The 24,853-nt window shown below is 57.3% G+C and overlaps 1 protein-coding gene across 2 annotated transcripts in view; it reads right to left on the reverse strand.

The window, feature by feature from the left end:
* Positions 1 to 3,545: 3,545 nt before the first annotated feature.
* Positions 3,546 to 24,853, reverse strand: part of RALGPS1 (Ral GEF with PH domain and SH3 binding motif 1) — a 228,297-nt gene continuing 206,989 nt past the window's right edge. For both annotated transcript variants that reach the window (XM_023743512.1, XM_023743513.1), the window contains exons 12-20: positions 21,193 to 21,319; positions 19,848 to 20,008; positions 17,653 to 17,704; positions 11,805 to 11,888; positions 10,171 to 10,276; positions 8,908 to 9,000; positions 8,648 to 8,753; positions 8,122 to 8,213; positions 3,546 to 4,222 (exon numbers count right to left, since the gene is read on the reverse strand). In XM_023743512.1, the coding sequence (XP_023599280.1) occupies positions 4,193 to 4,222; positions 8,122 to 8,213; positions 8,648 to 8,753; positions 8,908 to 9,000; positions 10,171 to 10,276; positions 11,805 to 11,888; positions 17,653 to 17,704; positions 19,848 to 20,008; positions 21,193 to 21,319 (851 nt within the window). In that variant the 3' untranslated portion in view covers positions 3,546 to 4,192. The remainder of the gene's footprint in view (positions 4,223 to 8,121; positions 8,214 to 8,647; positions 8,754 to 8,907; positions 9,001 to 10,170; positions 10,277 to 11,804; positions 11,889 to 17,652; positions 17,705 to 19,847; positions 20,009 to 21,192; positions 21,320 to 24,853) is intronic.

Below are 24,853 nucleotides of genomic sequence, written 5' to 3' on the forward strand. Positions count from 1 at the left end.
CTGAAAAATACAGCAACGTGATACAAGACTGAGGTAACAAAATTCTTCACCAAAAATCTAAAGAATCCTGGAGGGCTGATGTTCAGTGTTATTGCGGGTGAGACACATCACAGGAACCAGAGAAAGTCCTTACACAATGGCATGCAGGGGTGCTGGGAAGAGACAGCCCGGAGAGGGCAACAGATTCAACAAGAAACGAATTAAAATGTAGAAACGGATTTTCAACGTACTTTGAAGAATACATAAGAAATTGATACTTAAAATACTCCCTACGCAACGTTTTGAATGCTAAGTGAAAAACCATGCATTTTGGCACGAAATTTACTTAAAGATTATACCCTACTAATAAATTAATGTCCATCGTTTCATTACCGAATGGCCACAGCCATTCAGAAATGGGGAAAGGGATTAGTGGTTACGGAACGGAACGGACAGATGCTCCATGGCGTCGCTGCTGCAAGGGGACTTCGGGCTGCCTTCAGCGAACTCCCACTCGTGCAAGTTTTCAACACTCAAGAGATGCAGCTCTCCCTCATGCTGTGCTCGCATTTAACAGGAAATCAAAACCAAAGAACCTCTGAAGTAAATACTGTGGACTGCTGACCCTGCTCATTCCACCTCGGAGTCCTCCACGTGCCCAAGCACAGCTCTGTCTGGCCTGCTGTGCACCGACCTGCCTCTAGGCCCGCGAGTCCATCCAGTCCTCATCGCAACTGAGCTCTCAGGCCAAGGGCTGTGCCGCCTGTCGGGCCTCCTGAAGCGTCTGTGGAGGAATCTGCAGGGGCTTGAACTCAGTGCTGGGGGACAGGCAGGGTCTTGCAGCGTGAGGATTATTTGTTCCTTGAATGATCAGCTCCTCGAGGGCAGGGGTCAGTCTGTGGTGTTCTCAGCCATTTATATCCGAGAGGGCCTGGCACGCAGGAAGCACTCACTGGAGATGTGAACGAACAAATGAATGGGTGGTTCTGCACAGAGAATCTGTTCTCTCAAAGGGACTCCTGTTTTGAGTGTGTGTGTGTGTATGTGTGTGTGTTTTCTTTTTTAAATAGGAACTCACCCAACATGTCAATATGATGTGGGGCTGATTAAAGTCATTTAGGAAGTCACTAAAAATGAGTTAGGCTGTGATTTTGGCAGCGTTCACCTGGTTATGAGCATTAGTGATGTGGTAGGAGTGCTAGACTCCACCTGTGACCTGGAACCAGACCCTGATCGCAGATGGCCTTCCATTTTCGCGGCCCATTTTCCACCTGTACAACAGCTTCCTAAAGATCCACATCTTCGGAGGTGGGAGGAAGATGATGAGAGAAATACTGGCCTTCTTGGCAAGAAAAGAAACGCTTCATAAATTCAGTTGGCAGGGTGGTGAACGGGCTTCGTCGGGAAGGAGAGGCCACGCTCTCTCACTGGGCACGCTCAGAACAATCCTCCTGCTGCTGTCCATCACATCAGTCCTCCAGGAAGCATTTCAGTTGTCAGCACACACTCGGCTGACCTTGGGTTGCAAACTGTGTTCAACTGAAAAGTACTCCCCGGAAGAGGCGATGAGCTGCTGGGACGGCAGTGACACCAGCTTCCTACTCCAGTGTGCGGACAGCATTCCACACTTTCCCTTTTGGGGTGTTATGATCTGTTTGCTTAAAACACAGATACAGCATATGCACGCAAGACATACCATCCGCAATGGTTTCCCAAACATTTGTGCACCGTGGACAAAGAGCAAACAGCAGGGTGAGAACCCACCAGGGACTGCCCCCCTTTGGGCTTTGTGGCTGGCCCGCTTGTCCCCGCCTCCGGGGCCTCCTCACCTGCGGCTTGAGGGGCAAAGTGAGGCTGGGAAGAATCTGCACTTCACTCCCAGGGGGGCCCGAGGCCTCGCTGGGAGAGCCCAGTGCCTCTCAGCTTCCTCCTCAACTCTCTGGTAGTTCAAGGTTAGTACCAGGTCTACGGGGACTTTGCCAATGAGGTCTAAACAGCTTCTTCAAGTATCCACTCTAAGAACATTTCTAGGAGGGGAGGTGGGATCAGTCTCACTTAGTGGAAAGACTAAACACTTTGGAAAGAACTGCAATTGTGCTATTTCAAAACAGGCTCGGACAAAAACACGTGTGTAAAGGGCAGGAAATGATCTGATTTGGTGGAGCCTGAAATTCTGAGGGCTTTGGACTGACGTGTGTAATATTTCATGTGAGAAGACCCAGGACAACTGGAGAATGGAGAAATACAAGGAAAATAAGCAGCTGATGTTCCAGTCTTACACATTCATCCAAACGTAAGACTCTAACAGGCAGAAACAGACTGAATGCAGGTGAGAGCGAACACTGAATAGTCCTGGTGAGGGGTGTTTGGCGTGTTTGGTGTTTTCCCGCAGTCTCTAGATACTGATTGGAATAGTCGTCGCTATGAATCGGGTGCGTGCATCGGACCGAGCTGCAGGTGGGCGGTCAAAGCGCCGATGGCCAAGGTGTGGCAGCATCGCCTGGAGGTTCTCCAGCCAGGAAAGTGCTCTGGACTTTGCTCCAAAGGAGGGTCAGTGACTGAGCACAGGAAGGCTGGACCCGAAAATAAGATCCTGATGACAACACGTTTCTTCACCAATTCATTCAAATTTTCAGAAAAGTTGTCACCATTTGATCACAATACAGGGGTGGGTCCTGTAGTTGTTTTGAAATTGACCCAGGACAGTTTACTGGTTAAGACGTTTTAGAAGCATCTTGCCCACAAACTGTTAGGTGTGGTTTGATATCTGATCAGTATGAGCTATGAAACCACGACAGCAACAAGGCCTCAGAAATTCAGTTTCTTTCAGAAAATCATTTAAGGGTTTCCTTCTCAGAATTAGGACACCCAGGTTAGAGAGAGAGGGAGGGAGGGAGGGGGAACTACGGTGATAAAGCTATCATAAATAAAGTTAATTTTTATTAATTATTTTGAATAAAAATGTATTTGTGCAAAATAAAAGTCACTTAAAACTATGAGAGTGACAGATAGGGATGTTGTTCATGTGAAGAGCTCTTAACTGAACGCGGAGCGTGGGCCTCTCACTCCCAGGGCTTTGCTCTCTTGTCACCATGGTCATCAACAACGGTGCCCTTGGACTTGGTGATGGAAAACTTGCTGGTGACTGGGTTGGGCGGCAATATTGGGGGAGCTTAAGGCCTCAGTGTCACTCAGCTCCCAGGGTGATCAGGGATCCCGTGGCCCGCCTGGCAGTGGAGGCAGAGGGTGTGGTGGTGGGAGCAGAGGCTCGGCGGGGAGAGGTCGTGAAGCCATTCGATGTGAGTGTGGTGCCCGAGCTGCTCTGAGAAGCTGGGAGAAGTGGCACAATTCCCCTTCTGGCACGTGGGGAGGCGAAGGGGGCAGGGAGAGGAGAAGGGCCTTCAGACCCTGCTGGAGGAGTGGGAGGAAGCAAGCAGGCCAGTCCACAGTCCGGCAGCCGGGGCCTGTCTCAGAAGAGCTGACACCACCGAGGCCTGGACGGGACCCGGGCCCAGGAAGCAGCTTCCAGATGAATAGCACCCATAGGAACAGAAAACAGGACACGGTTTAAGGCATTGTTGTTTACAGTAAAAGAATGCAAGGGGCCCTTAACACAGGAGGGATCTGGGCTCCCACTCCGACCTTCCTTGGTGGACAAGGCTGCCACGTAAGGTTAAAGCAGGGCCTCGAAGCCAATGAAGTGTGTGATGTCACGCACCTTGTGCCAAAATGCATGTTTCTCGAAGAGTTCACGCTCGCTCGTGTGCACACGTACACGGCACGCACGTGCAGAGGACGCTTAGGGTTGTACAAAATCTGAGGGGGCCCGTGGGCGAGCAGCCCCGTGCACTTGGGGCGTAAAAGCCCCTTCCGCAGCCGGTGCCTGCTCTCTGGCCCCTCACGCAGTTAACACTGTCCACTCCTTCGTGCAGGAGAAGCCCTGGGGCCCCTCGGCTGAATGCTCTGGTCGCAGCAGCAGCTGAGGGACACGAGCCCAGAGAGGGAGGACGACGGAGCTGCTGAATGAGTGTCATGAGAGTCACTGGGGTTGGCGCCGAGAGCGCCTCTGGGCTGGGAGGCCACAGGCGGCGTCCCCTGGAGTCCAGCTGTGCGTCTCCCAGCACCAGGCCAGTGGCCTGTGCCCAGGACCTGCACTCACCACAGTCCAGTCGGGGCTCTCAGAAGCCTCTGAAGTCACGCCATGTGCAAAGACTTATTCAAACGACATGAGGTTTGCAGGTACCTAGAAGAGAAAGCTCAGCCTTTGTCAGGATCCCACCTCTCAGATGGGGACAAGATGCTTCAGAACCTAAGATGGGACCAGGCCTTGCCCAGGGAGTCTGTGGAGGAGCAGGTCAGGTGGGGAGAGGGCACACAATAGTGACACTATGACCACTGCCACTCGTTAAGTGACTGCTGTGTGCCAGGCGCTGCTCTGAGCACTTCATCTGCATCGTGTCCTCGAGTCCTCAAACAACCCCATGAGGCAGGCACTGGAAGGATCCCATTATAAAGATGAGGAAACTGAGGCTTAGGGAGGGGAAGTACACAGCCATAAGTGGCAGGGCTAAGACACCAGAGCCATGCTCTCAATCACTCCCCCAGGTCCAAACAAAACCGAGAGGACACAGATCCCGCAGGAATGGGGACAGGGGCGGCAAGATTAGCAGGTGGAAGCACAAGGAGTAAGCCTGGGGAGATCAGGAACCCCAAGACCTTCCAATAGCTATGTCTCCATGACATGGTCCCAGCTCCCTTTACTTGGGGACCACCGGCCCCAAGGTCAGGGTGTTGCCCCTCCCCTGGAAGCTGCTCACACGCCCCCAGCTCCAGGCCTCCTTGGCCCACAGTGCTGGGGGCGGGGCGGGGTGGGTTCCAGGAGATCTGATGAGAAGCAATTTCATCAAAGACAGATCCCTCTTGGTGTCAAGGTGTCAGAGTGATGAGTTGGAGAAAGCACACCTCCTTGCACCAGAGGCAGGTACAAGGATGGTGACGGCAGCATTGCCCGAAACAGCAAGATCAGGAAGCCATTTCTGGGCTCACCAACGGAACTGATTTAAAAAACAGTACGAGTGAATGAATGAAAGCTACACAGTGACACCGATGACTCTGAGGAACATGTTGCAGGAGAAAAGCAGGTCACAGAAGAGAATACAATGGGGCCTTGACTTACGAGTTTAATTCTTCCGAGACTGAGCTCGTTAAGGAGCTCATTAACTCAAATTACTCTGTCAACTCAAAGCAAAAAATCGGCCGAGAGACAGCTGGTATCTCAAAAAACTCGTGAGTCGGGACACTCGTAAGTCAAGGCCCCACTGTATACAGTTATGGTTCTCTTTATAAAAAAAGTTTTTTTTAAAAAGTACCCCAACCAATACATCATGGAATCAATACATGTGTGATAACATTTTACGGGAACGGCAAACAAACAGATTGGGAGTTACGGGGTTGTGAGTTTAAATGTTAGTACAAACAATGGTAAGAAATGCGATTCCCCCTAAAGAAGACTGATCTTGGCCACGGGGACTCCCCCGGGAGTAGGTGCATTCCTGCCCCGTCCTTGCGCCTCCTTGTTGCCCCACACGGAGGACGTGGCTTGAAATGACCCTCTGCTCTGGAAGGTTCAGTTGTTGCCACGTTTTATTACTGTATACAGCAGAGAGCGAGAATATTTGGTTGAAAGTAAATTAGAAATAAAAAGGGAAAAGAGTAGAAAAATAAGAGGACCTCCTCCCCTAGGTGTAAAAATTGGACAATAATACTGAAAAGTAGCAAAATCTTGCCATGCACCCCACACTTGCCACACATGGAATTCAACCCACTCATCCTTCTGACCAAACACCTGCTCTGCCACCGGGGTTTGACCCAGTTCCCTGCTACCTGCTGTGTCCCTGCTGTCATGTTTGGCTGCCCTCCCGGAGAGCGAACATTGGCGCTACTGCTCGGTACCCCATGTGCCTCCACGGGCACGGAGCGGGGAGATTGCGGGGCTCTCCGCTGCCCCCTATCCTGCTGGCCCACCTCAGGCAGCCCGTCCCTGTCAGGCCCGGTGCCACCCAGCCTCCTGCTCAAGGTCACTCTGAGCTAATGAGGGGGTCCCAGCCACGCAGGTGTGACCAGCGCAGAGGGCAGGACATTATTCCTCTTCTGAATGTGCCCTGAGGTGGCATCAACCTTGTTCAAGCCCTGATGCCTTGATCCCTTGGCATCTCCTTGAGGTGACTGGCCCCCAAAACCCCAAACCCCTGGTCTCTCCATCGTGGAGACAGGCAATCGCATTTGTTGAACTCAGCGATTTTCTATCTCATGGCACACATTAACGAATCGCTAAAATTCTGCAGCACATCAAAAATATATGCTGTTTTTTGCCGATCTGACCAAAAAATAGGTATCATTTTGATTCATTCACACTGGATGGCTATTGTTGGCTGTTGTCATTTCTTTTTATTCTTTTTTTTTTTTTTTATTAGCAATCTAAGGGAAAAGAGGTCAGTGCTCCTAACTAAATAGTCAGGTAGTACATGTTTTAAAAGTTCTTGTGGCACACTGGTTGAAAATTGCTGGTTTAATGTGAAAAAGGTATGTAAGCACTCTAGAAACCAGAGTTAGAGTTTCTTGTGTATCATTTAAATATTTTTTACGTACAAACACACAGGTAATATTTATGCCTGTGTATCTTAATACAAGCCAGATGGCCTCACTGGAACCCTGGAGCTGCCAGCTGACCACACCCAGATCTGCCTCCTCTTTCTAACTGCTGTCGGGTGTTGCTCAGGGAACTGACCGAGGTGGCCGAGGCGTCCGGGTTTCCTCTCCTATCCCGGACAGCGCTGCAGTGCGCTCTGAACCGCACACTCTGTGTGCATGTGACACACCCCTCGGACAGGTTCCTGGCAGGCAGGCAGGTGAGTCGACAGATTCGAATGCAATTTATTTTGTGCTTCCCTGTGGCATCTCAAGTTGATCCCTGTACGAGCCCTATCATCTATGATTGGATCAGAGTGTCATCTATGGCCTCGCCTATGTTTCAGAGGAAGGTCCGGAATAGGACCAAACTGAGCACAGAGTGAGCGACATGCCTTGGAGGCCGCCCCGCCCTGGCCCTTAGGAGAACGGCTTTGAGGGACCTGGAAATCTGTGGCTGCTGTGACCACAGCTGAGGCCCCCACTCCCAGACACATAGGCCTGGTGCGGGGTGAACTCCCCTTTGCTGAGGTCCCTCAGACCTGGGGCTGCTGCCTCCCAGCTACGCTTACTTGTCCTCAAAGCTGCCAGCATCTCCCCCAAGCCCTGGTGCTTTCCAAGACTGAGAGGAACCCGCTCCCCAGACCCCTCCTCTGGCTGATCCCTGGGGAATTCAGGGGGGATTCCAACCCTGGCACCAGCAGCCACACTGCCTGCCCACCGACTCCCAGGGTCAGGAAACTCCGCCTGCCCATCTGGTGCTGAGGGCTGGGGCGGCCACTCCTCTCACAGGCCAGGGCCCCCGGGAGGTGAGGCAGGAGAGCTCGGGTGGCAAGCACAGACCCGGGTAGGCCCCACAGTTGTGTCTGCCGCTTTCTGAGCCTCAGAGGCCTCAGTGTGAAAGGGAGACCCTGAGAGGACCGACCTCACAGGGGTGTGGGAGGCCTGGGCCTATTGCTGCAGGTGAAGCATCTGGAGTAATGCCCGGTCCTGGGGGGCAGGGGTGGTGTGGGGGGTGGGACTCAGCCTTGAGCCAGGCCCAGCAGGCCAGAACCCCGTCAGCAGCAGCCACGGTGGCTCTCAGTACATTAGCTGTTGTTGTTATTATTATTCCTAAGGACTGTGGGGGCCAGGAAGCCTGTTAGTCAGTCTGGAGTTTCCCATGAATCAACCTAAATAGCTGCTTCCGCCTAAACTTGGGGAGATACAGCATCTGCCTCCTACCAAGCTGTCCCTGACGGATAGTTCTGTGTGTTTCCTTCAGTGGGCAAGACACGGGGACCAGACTCAAAGTTCTGGTCTGAAGCTTTGTTGTAAGCCGAGCAGGGGTGCCCTGGCTCATGGGAAAAGGCTGGTCGGCTCCCAGGGAAGGAGGGGCCCTGTTTTCTATGGACCAGGAGCCCCAAGGGTGGGAGAGGGTATTGCAGGTGACAGGCAGGATTTTGGTGACTTTACCTGAGGCCTGTTGCTTTTACATGCATCGTCCAAATGCTTGTGCCACAGTATTGCATGAAACCGGGAGCCAGTCTGGAACTTGTAAACATTGCCTGGCGGGTAGAGAAACCACTGGTTAAGAAGAGGGTGGACATGGGTAACTAAACCGAGGAGGGTCAGGAGCAGCCCAGGGCAAGCCCGGGGCTTGGGTCAGGACACTGTCATTCTCATGACACAGGGGTGTCCCTGAGATCTCCAAAGACCGTTCCTGCCACATGGTTGCTGCCTCACCAGCATCCTATTATTTACTCCAAGAGCCTGAGGCTGCAGCTCCAGGGGTGATGGGCCCAGTTGCCACAGATGAGGCCACAGGAGGATTCCTGCTGCCACATGCCATGCGCACTGCTCAGTGGACACAGGGGACTAGTGAGGGGACCCTGCAAATATCAGCACCTGAAGCAAAGGGAAAGCTGCGACCCCAGAAGTGCCTACATGTAGCAGAAGAAGCTGGGGCGGGAGGGGCTGCGGGCACCGGCTCGGCGCCTACCTTTGTCAGGGTTGTTCAGCTGGAAGATGTCCGGGTGCTCGGGGTCATCCGGCAGCTGCACCATCCAGCCCACGATGGAGACCTTTTTGCCAGGCGTGGATTTGTACTGGAGAGCAACGCACAGCCAGGAGCTCACACCCTGTCTCCCCTCGGAGGGCTGAGGAGGCCACGCCACGGTTCCTTCCCATCCCCACCCACCCACTCCCTGCAGTTCTCACGAGATAAAGGCCCAGCCCGGAGAGGCCTTTCCCGGGACTTACGTGTTTTCTGTCTGTGCCCCGCAAGGACTTGGCTCCATAGTACAGGAGGGTGGATCCTGAGAGGATGACCCAGTACCTGGTCCAGGAGGACAGCTGCACAGGAAGGAGGCCGAGTGACAACCCCGCGAGTGGTGGGGCAGGACCGGGGCCTGATCACACACACAGCCACAGGGTGGAAGGGGCCCCTCCCAACCAATCACTGTCCCCGACCCCCTAATGCCACCTCCCCCAGGACCTGGAGGAGCAGACTGTCCTCAACCTATGCCCACCTCCCTCTCCTGCTTCCCTCGGCGCCTCCTTCCCGCCTTGTCTAGGGCAGTGCCAAGGCACAATTTCTGTGTGTGCAGGTGACCTGGGCCCACGAATGTCCTGGGAAAAACATTTTAAAACCACAGACATGGTAAACCACAGCCTAGGGCCATAATGTCTGCGATGGGGTGGGGGTGGGGGGACTCGGCGGTGACTGAATGGAAGCGCTTTTGAAGAATTTGAGGCTGGAAGTGGGAAACCCACAGGCGGCACTGCAGGCGCGGCTCTGCTTCTCTAGGGAAGGCCGGCACTGGCGCTCGGGGCCCGCTCTTAGGTTGGGGGAAATCAGTGTGGGGGGCCTCTGGTTCTACAGAGGCGAAGCAAATGCCTCGTGTGGGGAGCGGATGGCTCTGCACCTCAGCCTGCCAGACCTCTCTGAGGACGCCACGGGTTTAAGCAACACACGTGCGTGTTTATGTCGAACACTTACCTTTACTCGGTGTAAGAAACTCCATTTCCCATTCTATTCTACTAAAAACAACAGGTCATGACCTCCTGCATTGATTTCATCACTTCTTGTCACCACTCCACCCCACCCCCCCGCAGACATATGGTCCTTCTAGGCTATGGTTTACCATGTCTGTGGTTTTAACATGGCTTTTAGGATGCTGCCTTGCCAGCCTCAGAGTGGCTGCGCCGGCACTCTGTATGGGAGAGAGGCAGGCAGGCAGTACCACAGGCCGGATGTAGGGCCCCGTCACGGATGCTTTGTGACACTCGGGTCCAAGGAGAGTGTGGGGCCCAGCTGGGGTGAAGACTCCATCTCACTCAAGAACGCATGTGGCATCCTTGCCAAGTCCTTTAGCATGCAGGCGCTATTTCATCGCAATTCGCAGATGCAGAAACAGCTCCCTCCCCTCCGTGGCACACCCAGGGCTGGGCGGGTTGGCGGGTCTCCGGAGCCGGCCCCTCACTGAGCCACAGGCTGCCTCCAGACGAAGGTGTCTGACTTACTGTGGGCTTCCGTCCTTCCTTGAGCAGAGTCTTCCTTCTCAAGGGCCCCTCCATGGTGGGCACGGCCGCCGAGCTCCCCAGCGCACAGATGCAGGGGCCGGTGGGGCTGAGAGGAGGCCACGGGTCAGACAGGTCGACAGGAGCTGAGGTCAGACACCCTCTCACCACCGGGGCCCAGGATGCTGCCCAGACAGAGGCCTTACGGTGCTGGGCAAGGCCACAGGGAGCAGGAGGAAAAGAGGCTCTGGGCTCCCCACATCTGAGAACTCGCCTCCCTCATCTACCTGAGTGCTGCCGAGCTCCACGTGTGGTGACTAAGCTCCTGGTAACCCGGGCCCCTTACAGCCCTGCACCCCATCCTGTCCCGGGCACCCCGCAGCCCTGCACCCCATCCTGACCCAGGCACCTCGCAGCCCTGCACCCCATCCTGACACAGGCCCCTCACAGCCCTGCACCCCATCCTGACCCAGGCCCCTCACAGCCCTGCACCCCATCCTGACACAGGCCCCTTGCAGCCCCTGCACCCCATCCAACCACCACTTCCTCTCCACTTGGGGAACTTGGGGATCACACAGCCCCCCTTTTTGTGTTGGCAGAAGCCTGGAGGAGCATGAAGTGCGAGAGGTGGGGTGAAGTGAGAAGGGGCACAGGGGACCCCCACACTGCCAAGCTCTGCACCTTTCTCAGGGTTCCTCTTTCACCCTCTGCCATGGGGATTCAGGCGCCACCTATGGGTGAAGGCATCCAAGTGCAGCACCAGCCCAGATCTCTGTCAGCCCAATTTCAGACACAGAGCTTCTGCTTACTGTCCCCCGCGCCCCCCTCATCCAGACTCCCCAGACCCCTCCCTCAGCCTGCACCTTCCCCCAGGGAACACCACCCACCCAGCTGAGCCCAAACCTAGGGGTTTTCTTCTCTCACCTCCACCCCTGCAACGCCTGCCTGTCCACCTCAGCCATCCCACTCCCCCCAGCTCGGCAGAACTTGATCTGCCTGTGACCGATCAGTCCACGCTCAACCCTGGTCTCACAGCATCGACTCCTGCCTTCCTCCCGTGTACTCCACGCACGGCCAGGATGGCCTGGTCACGCCACCTCCCCTCCCTTCCACACCCACTCTCACCGTCTCCATTGCCTTTGGACCACCATCCTTCCCCTTTCCCCTCACTCCTCCCCCCACCCCCCACCCACCTCGGTTGTGGCTCCGCCCACTTTTCCAGCCTCATCTAATAAGCTCTCCTCTCTCATTCCCTTGGATCCTGCCTTTCCTTTGCGTGGAATCTCCCGCCTCTTCCTGCCTCAGGCCCACGGACTGTCCCTTTGCCTGGGGCACCCTTATAACCCCTCTGCCTCCCTCCCTTATTTCATCAGGTTAATTCCTACCTCTTTTCCCGTCTTTTCTCCAGGGAGTTCCTCCCTCCTCTCCCCTCCCAGGGCACCCCTTTCTCTGGGACCTGGACACCCCGGATTTTCTGTTTGTTTAGGTCTCTTCTGTAGCAGCCTCGTGGGCTAAGGCAGCAGCTGTGTCCATCCCGTCCACAGCCTCTAGCACAGAGCGTGGCACCCCGCACACGGCACCCAGCAGGCACCCTACTGCTCTCTGTCGCATGGACGGACACACGAATAAATGGATACCTGTAGACGCAGCTCCGGGTCCTGGGAGAATTCCGAACTGGAACTCTCCAGTTGGGCCCCAGCGTGGCGTAGAGACGTCCCCTGCTTCAGAGGAAAAGGCTGAGTGTTAGCCACAGGCTGGGAGACAGGTGTGACGGAGGCGAGTGCCTCTCAGACTGTGGGCGTCAGCTCAGGAAGCCCCACCCCACCTCTCCCCCTCGGTCACGCTCCAAGCACATCTGGGGCAGCTGAGCTGCCAGTCGCTGAACAGACGCCCCGGGTCTCCAGGTAAGTTTTTCCGTGGGAGGGTGAGTGCAGTGAGCGGCCGGACGCAATACAGAAAACGATGGATCTGCTGTAGTTTCTGAAAAGCTTGGGTGCTTCACGATTGGCCACACCGCTGGGCACCGGGAAACGGGGTCACACCACATCACCCTGTGAGTGAGCTGCTCCCCTCCCAGCCACATGGGGCTACCCCTGTGAGCGGGCAGGTCTGGGAGTGAACTGCGTGGTGCTGTCTCTGTGTGTGGGGGAGTCTCCTCATTTGGTCCGAGTTCCCGCTGAGCCGAGGCTGGTGTGGAGCTGGAAGCTGGCCCCTTCTCTCACCCTCTCTTCTCAGGGGTCTCCTTTCCCCAGCGCCCCAGCAAAATGTGCAACCAGAGCGGACTCTCTGCTGACACTAGGAGGGCCTCGGCCCCCTCGCCACCATCCCGTCCCCTTTTCTGAGACAGTCCCTGGCTGCCTGACTGACGTGCTGATGGAGCTTTAGGGCAGCACCTTCCGAGCAGGCTCTCTGGGCGCTTCCTAAGGGAGCGCGGTGCTCCCAAATGCCCAGGGCTGGTGGGGGAGCGCGGACACCAGGCCATGCACTCCTCTCCGGAGCTTTGTGAGAGCACCATTAGCCTCCCCAGAATGGGGAAACTGAGGCTCCGTGATGTGAGGACACTTGACAGGACTGTGAGCCTCGCTCGCCAGGATCTGGACCCAGTCTGTCTGACTCTAGTCTAAGCTCCTCCCACACCTTTCAGGCTGGGCAGAGGCTGGCGTGTCGCATGGGTGGAGTCTGCCACGGGACTGGGCCCAGGTCTGGAGGCAGCACTGTGCAGCGGCTCCCTGCAGGCTTCTCTGGGAGGCCCCAGTTCTCGAGTTTCTGTGCAGCGCACGCTGAATGGGCTTTGTTGGAATGTCTCTGACTGACATGGGGCCCTTCCAGAACCACAGCTGCCTTTCCTGGCTGGGAACACGTGACTGAACAGAATGCACCCCAGGAGGGCCACTTTCCAGTCCCCCCCCACCCCCCGGCCAGGGTTGGATCTTGGGGGTGGCAGGGAGGAGGGCTGCAGGAGACAACCCTGCTCATGGGAAGTCTGGTCTGGGGAATTGTGGGCTGGCAACCCAGTAGAACATCTCAGTCCCAAAGGGTGTGCAAGCTGGTGGTAAGGATGGCGACAGGACGATGGGACGGGGGATGGGGGCGATGGTGGGCACGATGGTGGACGGTGGGGGTGATGAGCGATGGTGAGGAAGGGATGATGGTGCCAGGTAATGTGCTCAGCGGTATTCATTCACTACTTTGTTTGATCACACAACTCTGGGAGGCAGGCACTATTCGTATGCCCACCTTTTAGATAAGCAATCTGAGGCTTGGAGAGGTGCAACTTGCCCAAGGTCACGGCACTAGGAAAAGGAAGAGTGGGGGGTGCTGTTGAGGACGCAGCCGGGTCCTGCTTGGGCCAACAGCACCGTGCGGATTCAGGCTGGCCGGACAGGCCTGCAGGACACTTCCTGGACAGTTTTCTAGGCGCCACAGTAGCTGGCAGGTACCTTGGGGGCTGAATTTCATAATTTAACCCCGAGTCCCTGTTACTGGTCTAGGAGGTTGGGGGGCAGGGAGAAGTCTTGGATAATAATCACCTTGAGGTCTCAGTCATCTTGCCTTAGCGGGAATAGGCCCCCCATGCTTCTATCTCAGTGCACGGAGCCCCTGGTGGGAGTGCACCTGTGGAGGGCCCACCTGCACCAGCAAACCCTGGATGGGCACTTGACCCTGGCCACTTGCTGATGATTCGCCCTCATCTGCAGGCAGGAAGCCGCCGCCCGAGTTCTGTGGGCCCTGGATGTCTCCCCAGCAGCACTTGTTACAGCACTTTTACCGCCTGTGAGCCGCTCTCTCTCCTCCGGGCAATGTCCCTGATCCGCTGAGTGGGTCCCTAGGAGCCGCATTTGCACTTTTAAGTTTAGCTGAGCGGATAGGACACCTGAGCCGAGCCAAGTCAATCCGATATTCTTTCCTGGCGATTAGGAACCGGATGTGAGAGACTGAAAGTTGGGCTCTGTGGCGGGGTGAAGCCGTAACACGTACACCTTCCCCTCTGTGAGCTGACAGGCCTAGAAGTCCGGGCTGCAGAGAGAAAGCGGGGAGCAGAGCGGATATCCACAGAGAAGGGTCCACACGAGGCCCACGTCCTAGGACAGTGATGGCGAACCTTTTGAGCTCGGCGTGTCAGCATTTTGAAAACCCTAACTTAACTCTGGTGCCGTTCACATATAGAAATTTTTTGATATTTGCAACCATAGTAAAACAAAGATTTGTATTTTTGATATTTATTTTATATATTTAAATGCCATTTAACAAAGAAAAATCAACCAAAAAAATGAGTTCGCGTGTCACCTCTGACACGCGTGTCATGGGTTCGCCATCACTGGCCTAGGACCTGACTCTGGGCGGTAGGCATTGGACAGGGAGGTGGCAGATTTCTCGGTACTTATGAAGCTTCAGCAGCTTATGGGCAGGGCCCAGCCCCTGTCAGCTGGGGCCCAAGGGCAGGGTCAAGAGAAAGGCCCAGGGACCACTGCTCACTGTTCCCTCTCTCAGGGGCCTAAGCTCCTGGGTGGAGCCTCAGTTGTCAGACTTCAGTGTCTGCTGCTGAGAACAAGGCAAGAGAGGGAAACCAATGTCAGAAGCTCGGCTCATCACCCAACTGGGCTGCCACCTGAGGCAGAGCAGCCGGACGGAGGACCAGGGCAGGAAGGGTCTGCAGAAACTGGACTTGAAGGTGGCAGGTGAGGGACACAAGCTGGGGATTCCTGACCCTCAGCCTCTGTGAGAATCACCCTAAAAACAGTCGCTCTCGTGGTTGCACCTCAGTTGAAATGGACCCTCACCTCCAGGATGACCTCCAGAGCTTCACCTCCCTCTCCCAATCGCGGCAGAGTTTGGGATTCAAGAGGCACCTTGCACCCTGGCACACCGGGGCATCTGCCAGAGTCCTCTGATCTTCTCAAGGAAGGAAAGAGTGTCTTTAAACACAGATTTGAGGGGATCGGGCTTGGGGCTCTGTTGCCACCACTCCGCTTTCCTGGGGTCTCCCTAAGGGGGCTGGGAGATCACATCTGCTAAGAACAAGCAAACCTCACACAGCAAAGAAATTAAAACACCAACCTCCTCAACACCGTAGAGGACCCGTGCGTCCGACTGCCGCAGCCCTCTCTTACAGGGCTCCTCCCCCGGTCAGTGCCTCCTGGGGGCCAGCCAGGGCTGAGGACACTTGCCTTCCCCATAGTCCATCCACTCGGTGATGACTGAGCGGCCATCGGGGAATTTTCTCTTCACCCCACCCAGCTTTAGACTCCTGATCACTTGCTTGCTGGCAAGAGGTACCGACTGAGTGAAATTCATAAACATCCCAAAGTGAGTTTCCCTAACGGAGCACTTCCACTTATGTGCTAAGTACTTCCTGTGGGCACCCTCCCTGCAGAGCTGAGGGACCCGAGGCTCAGAGATTGAGGGACAGGCCCAAGGTCGCTGAGGCAGCAGGCAGGCCTGACCGCAGGCCCCTCTGATCTGCAGGCAGTGTCCAGACTGCGAGGTCTCAGTGAGGTGCACTAGCACCGCTCTCCGGCGGTGACTCTTGGAGACAACACGCACTCACGGACCACCTCTCCCATCCTGGCACACTGCTCAGGCCCGGCGGCCTCCTCGCGTCCACTGTGGTCCTCCCACCAAGTGTCCCTGGGCTGCTGCTTAACCCTCACCTCTGCAGGGGCACAAAGAAGCACCTGCTGCCTCTACTGATGGCCTGACTGGAGGATTCCCTCCTCCTTTAATTTCTGAGGAGCCTGAGGTTTGCTGAGGTCAGCCTGGTGCCACACCCACAGCCCTACTTCCATGGAGTCCATGGGACAATGGAAAGGCAGCCTCCCTCCCTCCTGAGCCCGTGACCCTCAGGGGGTGTCTGACAGGGAACAGTTGCTTAATAAATGGGCATTGAATAAATGAATGAGCGAATGAATGAGGGAGGGAGGGAAGGAAGGAGGTAAGGGAGGAAGGAAGGGAGGGAGGAAGGAAGGAGCCAATGATTAGGTCCAGGTCTGGATGATGTTCAGGATCTTGGCACCATGCCTGTTTCCCACTCGATGTCCCCTCGTTGGCCTGTGGCCCGGGGAGATTTGGGCGTGCCCAGCAGACCTGCAGTCCGCCCTGGTGCCTGCCTGGTTCCCATCCCGCTGCTGAGGGGCCCAGAGCCAGGGCAGTGGCCCGCCTGCCTGAGAGAATGAGAGCGAAGCAATGCCCCTCCAGGAGCCCCAGAGGGAAGGGCCTTGCTGCCCCCACTTCCTGCCCTCCATCAGGGGTTCACAAGGACAGACAGACTGACCGACATGGGGCCAGTGCCTGCAGCTGTCACATGGCCCTGGACGAGGCCTGAAAGGTGGTGGAGAGGTGGGCTCAGTGGTCAGGAAGACGTGGATTTGGGCAGCTCTGCCTCGGCAGAGTGTAGCAAGCGGGGTCACTTCACCTCTCTGAGCCCCGCCGTCCACGCGCATAAACGGGGGCCCCTGGATAACCGCTGTGTAGCAGTGCGTGAAGACTCGGTGAGACCAGGACGGTGCCTGGCACACAGCGACTGCTCCACAAGATCACTCATCACCTGTCACACCTCTGTCTGCCCTGTGAGGACCTGCTGGGCAGCACCCACCTCCTCTCTGGCCATTTTCTGATTATGGGGACTGAGGACCAGGAGGCTCAGCACCAGAGGATGTGTGTGTGTGAGTGTGTGTGTGTCTGTGTGTGTATGCATGTGTGAGGCGTGTATCTGTGTGAGGTATGCATGTGCATGCATGCATGTGAATGTACGTGTGTGGGTATGTGCACCCACATGTGTAAGAGGATGTGAGTGTGTGTGAGAGTGTGCATAACTGTGTGAGTGTGTGTGTGCGGGCCACTGAAGGATGGTGGGAACCTGCTTCTCGTAACCTTCCTGTCACTGGTTGCTCCCTGCCTCCCTTACAGTCACTACGACGCCCTTCACTTTGTGGCCCCACGGCTGTGGGAGATCCCCACCCAGAGCCCTGTCTTCCCAGGGCCCAGGTGTGCCTGGCACAGAGAAAGCACACTGTGTGGAGCAGGTGCCGAGGTGAATTCCTGAGCTGGAGCCGAACCCTGGGCTGAGGGATCCACGTTGTGGTCACCAGAGCCCAGCAGGTGGTTGTCAGCCCAGGGCCTGAGGCCATGTGTTGCAATACTCTCAGACCCCACCAGGCGGAGCCCATCCTCAGGCATCTGGCTGCAAGAACCCACATTTCAGACCAGTCTCCCCAGCAGCTCGGCCTGAGGGAGAGGCGCTGGCCTTGGCCCTGGGCTAGCTCGGGACCAGGTGATGAGGGGCTGCTCAGAACATGGGGCTGGTCCTCCACCCCTCCTCCCTCAGTGGGTCCTGCCCCTGGGCTGAGCTGTCCTGAGGAGCCACAGAGCAGCCTCCCGGGTGGACCCATGGGATGAGGTTGGGGTGGATCTCTGCCTGGAGCTGTCTCCAGCTCCCTGGGCCCTGGGCACCTCCTGGGAGGGAGGCCACGCTGAGGCCACACTCACCTTTCCAGCCCTGAAGACATTTCTTCACTAAACTCTGAGCTCTCACTACTGCCTGGAAAAGGAACACAGATCAGTGAGCAAGGCGGCCTCACCCGAGAGGAGCCAATCTGGAGGGGCCTCTTCTGGCTCCCTGGCCCAGGCCCCCGAGCGCCACAGAAGCGCCAGAGCGATGGCCTCCTGACCCTGGGCTCCTGCTGCTTCTATTTCTGCCTCTCCGCCCCGGGAGGGTGCAAAGCACCAGCTGTCCCACTGTTCCCCGGGGGGGCCTCTGCCCCCTTCCCACGGCCCCCGGAAGGCTGCACTGCCCACCCCAGGACACGGGAGTCTGGGTCCTTGGGCCTCTGCTGGGCCTGGCCTGGCCCCCACTGCCTCCCTCTGGCCTAAGGAAAACTGGTGCTAGAACAGGTCTCACCCGGTGAGGACAGAGCAAATAGCACTTCCTCTCCGAGGGTCAGGGCTTGACTAGACACTGGTCAGAGCCGCTGCCCAGCACTGGAAGCCTCGAGGGGTCCCTTAGACCTCTGGCCAGCACACACAGACACACACACAGGGCTCAACTCCGCCCCCCCAGCCCCCCCGGCCTGCTTCTCAGGGGCTCTCCAAGGCCACCTCCAGCACAAGACACACTTTCTTCTGCCACTTCACTGACACCACGTGCCTTTGTACGGACCCTCAGTCCTCGAGGTGCCCCGGGTCAGGGGTCTTGGCCTGGGCTACCTGCTGGCACCGAGGCTGGGCAGTGGGAAAGGGGAAGGAGGGGTCCCAGGCCGCTGGGGGTTACAGGACAGAGAGGACCTGTTCAGCTCCAAATGGCACATGCACACGGCTACCTGCTCCAGGCAGAAAAACCCCTGAGTTTCCGAACACAGGAGCCAAGGGCCACAGTGCCGGTGACCTCCCACCGTACACTGGGCGGCATTGTGACTCAGCGTTCTGTCCAGGAAGAGCAGGGCCTGGGTCCAGGCACAGCTCACACCACCCTCGGCTCCTGCCCTCGCCCAGCCCGGCCTCAGTGGTGCAGTGCCTTCCACTGACAGGAGCACGTGTCTGGCTGAGTGCTCCTGGGTGGCGTTTCCCAGCTGGTTCAGAACCATCCCAAGGACACGCCAAGGAAAGGGTCCCATGGCCACATCCTGAGGGAACTGCGACTCTGGGCCCTGGTGACCACAATGCCCAGCATTTCAGAGTCTGAGAGGAGACCTGCTCACTTCTGAGCCAGCCTCACCCCACACGCTGCCTGGCTCCCCTCCCAGGTGTACCCTCTGAACACACTGCACACTCCTGACTAGGTCCCAACAGGATGGCTCCTCCAAGGTGGAGGTGGACGCGGACCTGGCCTGGCACGGGTTTTCTGTGCTGGGAGACGGCTGTCCCCTGGAGTGACGCTGCCTCAGACAGGGGCCGCATTTCACAGGAGTGTGGGACATTTTTCCTGTCCCCACACACCCTCCCCACGCCCATGGGCCCTCCACTCTGCGGCCTCACTGGATCAAACCCCTGCCTGGCAACTATCTAAACCACCACCAGCACCAGGAGGGCTCCCTGTTAAGGAAAGCAGACGGACACACGGACACAGGATCACAGAAGCACAAGTATGCTGAAAGGGCACGGCCAGCAGACAGGACACGTGTCTAATGGCAGAAAGGACGGGTGACCTGGGCACTGCAGGAGGACTCCGCCCTCGCCCATCCCGGCCTCAGCAGGGCAGTGCCTTCCGCTGACATGAGCACGTGTCCGGCTGAAGCTTAGGCGTGCAATCGCACCCTTAGATCACCTTCTCAGCCTCCCTGACTCTAACTTTTCGGAGTGAAGCAAGGACCTGCATGAGAACCCGGCGGCCCTCAGCGCTGTCCTCGGGCAGCCTCCCCCTTTGCCCTGAGGCTGGGGCCTGTGGCTCTCCCGGGACAGAGCCCCGCAGGGCAGCGGCCAGGCTCTGCCAGCTGCCAGCCAGGGACAGCGGGTCTCAGGTGTGTGTCTGGCTGCCTCTTCCACCCGTTTGCTGTGCTCAGGGCCACCGGTAGGATGAGGACAAACCCAGGCATTTCGTGACACCCAGAGGCCAGGAAGGAGAGCCCCTGGCAGGGTGACTCCTGAGGAGCCCTCTCTGCGGGGTGAGGCCACCGGGCGCGGCACAGTGACAGACAGACACGAGCACACGCCGGCTGTGCCATGCTGCCGCGCAGCCAGACGCTTACCTAGCGAGAGTCCATTGGTGACGGCGGAGGAGGAGGAGGTGAGGGCGGGGCCCCTGCGAGGGCTGCGGGACTCTAGGACACTGTCGTCCAGCAGGTGCCTCGCTTTCTCCGATGGGAATGTCGCACTTTTACTCTCAACTACACTCAACTGACACATCATACTGGAAACGGAAAGGAAGAGAGAGGCAGAGCTCCTTACCTACGGAGTCACAGGGTTCCACCTGCCTGGGCTCCTGGCAGAGGGCGCACCTGCAGGCAAAGACCTCCACCCAGAACCAGGGAGCACGGCCAGGCTCTGCCCTATCTCACGGCGTGACCTTGGGCAAGTCCCAGCCTTTGTCTGGGCCTCAGTTTCCCCATCTGTCCAGTGGGGACTAACTGTACTTGCCCTTCCTAACTCCCAGGATGATTATGAGGCGTGAGTGAGTGGGTGGTACTTGTGAGCGATGGGGCGCACAGTGAAGGGGGAGTGTGACCCTGCGGCATCATGTCTGGTTCTGGTTCTGGAGTTGCACACACTTGGTCCAAGTCCTTATTCCCACCTTACAATTGGCAGGTACTTTGCCGCATTGAACCTCACTGGGCTCATGCATATCACAGCACCTACCTCTCAGGCCTGCAGGGCTCAGTGAGATAATACATGGCAGGATAGAGCAGAGAAAGAGCAACCCCTTTCTCCTCCAGCCCAGGAGCGACTCCAGGGCCTGCCTGGCTGGCTGAGGCTTGTGTCTTGGTGGAAGGAAGGAAGGAAGGAAGGAAGGAAGGAAGGAAGGGAGGAAGGGAGGAAGGAAGGGGATGGAAGAGGCAGGCAGGCAGGAACATAGGGAGGGAGGGACCCAGCTGTAAGGAGCCTGTGCCCAGTACCCTGGGGACATGAGCATGGCTGTCCTGGCTATGCTGAGGACCACCCATGTCGCCCAGCTGTCAGCCCCACAGGCTGGGGAACCGGGGAGATGCCCTGATCTGCAGACTCACTCCAGCAATGGGCAAGCAGAGACTCTGAGCCCTGAGACTGGCAGACACAGTGCCCACTGGACTCTGGGTTTACACAGGGAGGCACTCACTGAGCTTGGGCAAACTTACAGAGGGAGTCCCACCACTGCTTCCCCGCCCTTGCCTGCATGCTTCCTCCACCGGCTACTGAGTGGTGAGACCTGTCGCCCGGACCACCCCAGCTCTTCCTGACCCCGTGCCAGTGTGAGGAGAGGGCACCAGCCAGGGATACCAATAGCATTGTCTGCCCTCCCAGATGGGGTGGGGAGAGCTCCAGCGGGCAAGCACCCCCTTAGCCCACCCCCACGCTCAGCCCGTTTAGAGCCCGAGTGGGGCTCGCTCAGTTACCCACTTGTTGCCCAGGCTGTGGCTCTTCCTGTGTCTTGGGACCGGGGGTGTGGGGAGGCTACCAGCCACAGACGCGTCAGGACAGGTAGGCCTCCGGCTGAACCTTGCGGAGCTGGAGCTGGCAGAGGGGCCTGTGAACAGAGCAGAGAGCGTCCTGTGACGGGGGCTGCGGAGGCTCGGGGGTGGGGCCTGGGTTGTGGGTAAGGCACTGGCCCAGCTGTCACAGGCGGAGCAGGTTCCGCAGGCCCCGTGGCTCCCTACTCACGAGACACCGACCCCTCACGCCCAGCATAACCAACTTCCACGGCGACAGCAGCCAGGACGGCCGGTGGCCTGCTGTGCAGTGCCCCTGCCTGGGCGAGACTTACCCAAGCCATCCAGCAGGTGGCAGAGACTTCACAGCCTGCCTTGTGAATCCAAGGCTGGTGCCCACCCTGTGCCCTTCCCCAGCCACTTTCTCTTCTCCACCACTCATTCCACAGAAGGGACGGAGAGCGTGTGAGGGCGGCAGAGGGAGGGCTCACTGAGCGAGAGCACAGCTAGAGAGGCAGGGGCTCTGACCCAGGCCTGCCAGGTACTGCCTGGGTGGCCTTGGACGGGTGACTTAACTTACTCCCTTGAGCCTCTGTTTCCTCATCGGAAAAGTGGGAATAATTCAACTCACCTCGCAGGTGGCTGGGAGGAGTCCTGAGGTGGTGAAAGCAGTTTCACAGTCAGCACTCACACTTGTTTTATATAATGAGTACTATGTTCTCCTCAGGCCCAGTCCTGGGGACAACAGGGGTCCTCAAGCCAGGAGGCTGGGCCACACACCCACTGAGCAGCACGCGCAGGACGGAGGAGGGACCTGCATGCTGGCCAGTCCACAGCTACCAGTATATGGAGGGGCCTGGTCCTGCCGCTGCTGTTCTCTTTAGTGCTGTGCTCGTGGCTCTGGAAGGGAGGTGACCCCAGGGGCTAGGCCTTAGCTACCTGGGACAGACAGGAAGTGGGCCAGGGCTTCTGCACTTCCTGCGGAGCACACCAAACGGCAAACCCAGGGACTGTGCCGGGCTGTGCGGGAGCCTCCCCAGAGGGCCTGGCGGCCTGTGTCCATCCAGGGTCGCACAGCCTCCCACAAGCTGCTGTAATCCACAGTGACCTCCTGTTTGCCTGGCTCATCACTTTTTAATGTCCCAGACACCACTGCGGACGGTCTAGCTCCCTCTGGCACTTGGGAAGGTTCACGAGGCAGCTCGCATCTCCTCGAGCTCGGAGTTCCTGCTGCCTCACCCTGCTCGCCCCTCCACACCCCACTCTGCACACCCCAATCTTCATTTCCCCAGGGCCCCCCATAATCCCTTTACTAGGCCTTGGCCAACTTTCTCCACTGTTCCCCTCAACAACTATCCCCAAATGTCACCTCTCTCCTAAGCCCCTGCACAACTCAGACCCCTCACTTCAAACGATGGCACTCTGCTTCCGGGAGAACGCATGGTGGTCAGGCTCTGTCTCTCACGCCAGCCTGGCAGTGGCCACGTGCGCCTCCACCCACACCAGCCATCCTGTCGGCCTGGGGAAGGGGCCTCCTCCATCCAAGGCCAATCTCTCCTCTCCAGTCCTGTTGCCTCTGAGAACTCACTCCATCATTTCCCTTCCCTCTGGCCCCTTCCTCCAGCCCATAAACACTCCAGTCTCTCATTTTCTGTAAAATAAGGCCCCTTGGCCCCAGGGCTGCCTCCCTGTCAGTCACATGTCCTCAAACAGAGGTCTGTACTCCACTACACTCTACGGGGCCACGTATGTACGGTCCATCGTTGACAGAAACGTCATTACATGGCACACACTGTAATGAGCTCAGAGCGGCACAGCTTGGACCTCACCAACCCAGACAGGGTCCGTGAAGCTTGAGGAGTGGGGAGGCACTGAAACGGTACCTAAGGAAAGAGAGGTGCGTGTGCACTTTCCTGGGAGGGTTTCACTGTCACTCAGCTTCTCTGAGGCTGGAATCCTTAGTCAGGGCTTGTACCAGGGTTCTTGGGGTGAGTGTGGGAATGCAGTGTCTCGGGCCCGTCCCCCCAGGTTCTCATTTCATTGCTCGGGTGGGGCTGGGCACCGCTCTCTCGGTGACTCCAGTGTACACCCCCATGAATCCAGTGTACACCCCCATGAATCCAGTGTACACCCCCATGAACCCAGTGTACACCCAGGTGAAGAACTTCTGCTCCAAGACCTGGAGTGACAGCGAGCTCTGCCCTGGAGGAAATGTCTCGTGCAGCTGCCCCAGAGAGGAAAGGAAGGAGGGAAGCCACCCCGCTTTGTTTTTGTTTTGCACATGTTGCTCAATAAATGAATCTGTGCAGAGGGTGAAATTCGCCTTGTTTATCAGCGGGATTACGGTCTCTCTGCCTGAGTCACTCTGGCTCCCACCCTGGGTTCAGAAAATATTTTGTAAAGGTCAGGTCGCATGGCTCCTCCCCCATGGTTTGAACTGGAACTGGACTCCCTGGTGTGTCATAGCAATAAAAACGGTGATAATTACGGTTGGACATGCGTGCCTGGCACCATACTGTGTGCACGGGCTGCAATCCAGGAGCTGGGTACTTAGTAGGCCCGTTTGACAGGTAGGAAAGCCAGGGCTTATGTATCCACGACATGCAGGACTTGAACCCAGGGGTACAGCATGGGCGGAGGAGCTCTGCAGTTCGAAGGTCAGGCATTAGTGAAAACTGGAGGAGGAGGGAACAGTGCGTGTTTGAGGTGATCCGGTAACTTCCGCCAGGAAACCGGATGACTATTTCCAGCTGCTATTTTTGAGAAAGGGAAGGCGAAGCGGAGTAACATGTGTTATGCACCAGCCGTGTGCCCGGCTTGTCTAAACACTCCCACATCCTATGTCACTGAGCTCCCTGCAGGGGCTGCTTTGACTATCGCCATTTTACAAGGGATGATCGGAGCACAACTGGTCACTCAGGGGAGGGGTGCTGGGTTTGTTCTACCCAGCTGTGGGTGCAGCAAGAGCTGGACACTCGAGGCTCCTCTGGTCACTTCCTGGGCCTCCTGCTCACTCCTAATGGGCGCCCTTCCCACCTGTGTCCCGGCTCCTGCTCTGATCCTCACCGTCAGGCTCACCCAAGCCTCCAATTAGCCCTCAGTTTCCTCTATTCAGCTACTGACTCTTCCTCCAGGACCAGCCTGGGTCCGCCCCCTCGTCATGCTGCTTTGGATGGCCCTGGAGGCATGCTGGCCTCAGATGCCCCTGGACACAGTGTGGGGAGGGAGGAGGACCAGGCAGAAGCAGCTGCGACCTCTGTGGTCCCAGGGTCACACGAACGCTGCTCTGGATGCCCTGGTCTCGGCCACGCCCATCCCCTGCATTGTGGGCCAACAACAGCCTGGATCTGACACTGAGGCAGAGGAATTCCCACTGAGCTGGAACCTAGGGATGGGGTGGCCTCTGCCAGTAAGTGACATTCTGCTACTGAAAGGCCTCCCGCCCCGCCCCACTACGCCTGGGCCGGCCACATCGTGACAGCACAGGACACGTGTCTTCCGGCAGTTTCTACTGTTGTTTTCTCCGTGTCCTGTAGGCAGGGGTGGGGTGGGGGCGGTAATAATGAGCCGGAGCTCTGGCCTCGCTCAGCAGAGTGTGGTACCCCGCTGCCGGCCGATATGGCACGAGCAGC

Source organism: Myotis lucifugus, unplaced genomic scaffold (genome assembly GCF_000147115.1).
Source record: "Myotis lucifugus unplaced genomic scaffold, Myoluc2.0 scaffold_397, whole genome shotgun sequence".
In the NCBI taxonomy this organism is placed as follows: domain Eukaryota; kingdom Metazoa; phylum Chordata; class Mammalia; order Chiroptera; family Vespertilionidae; genus Myotis; species Myotis lucifugus.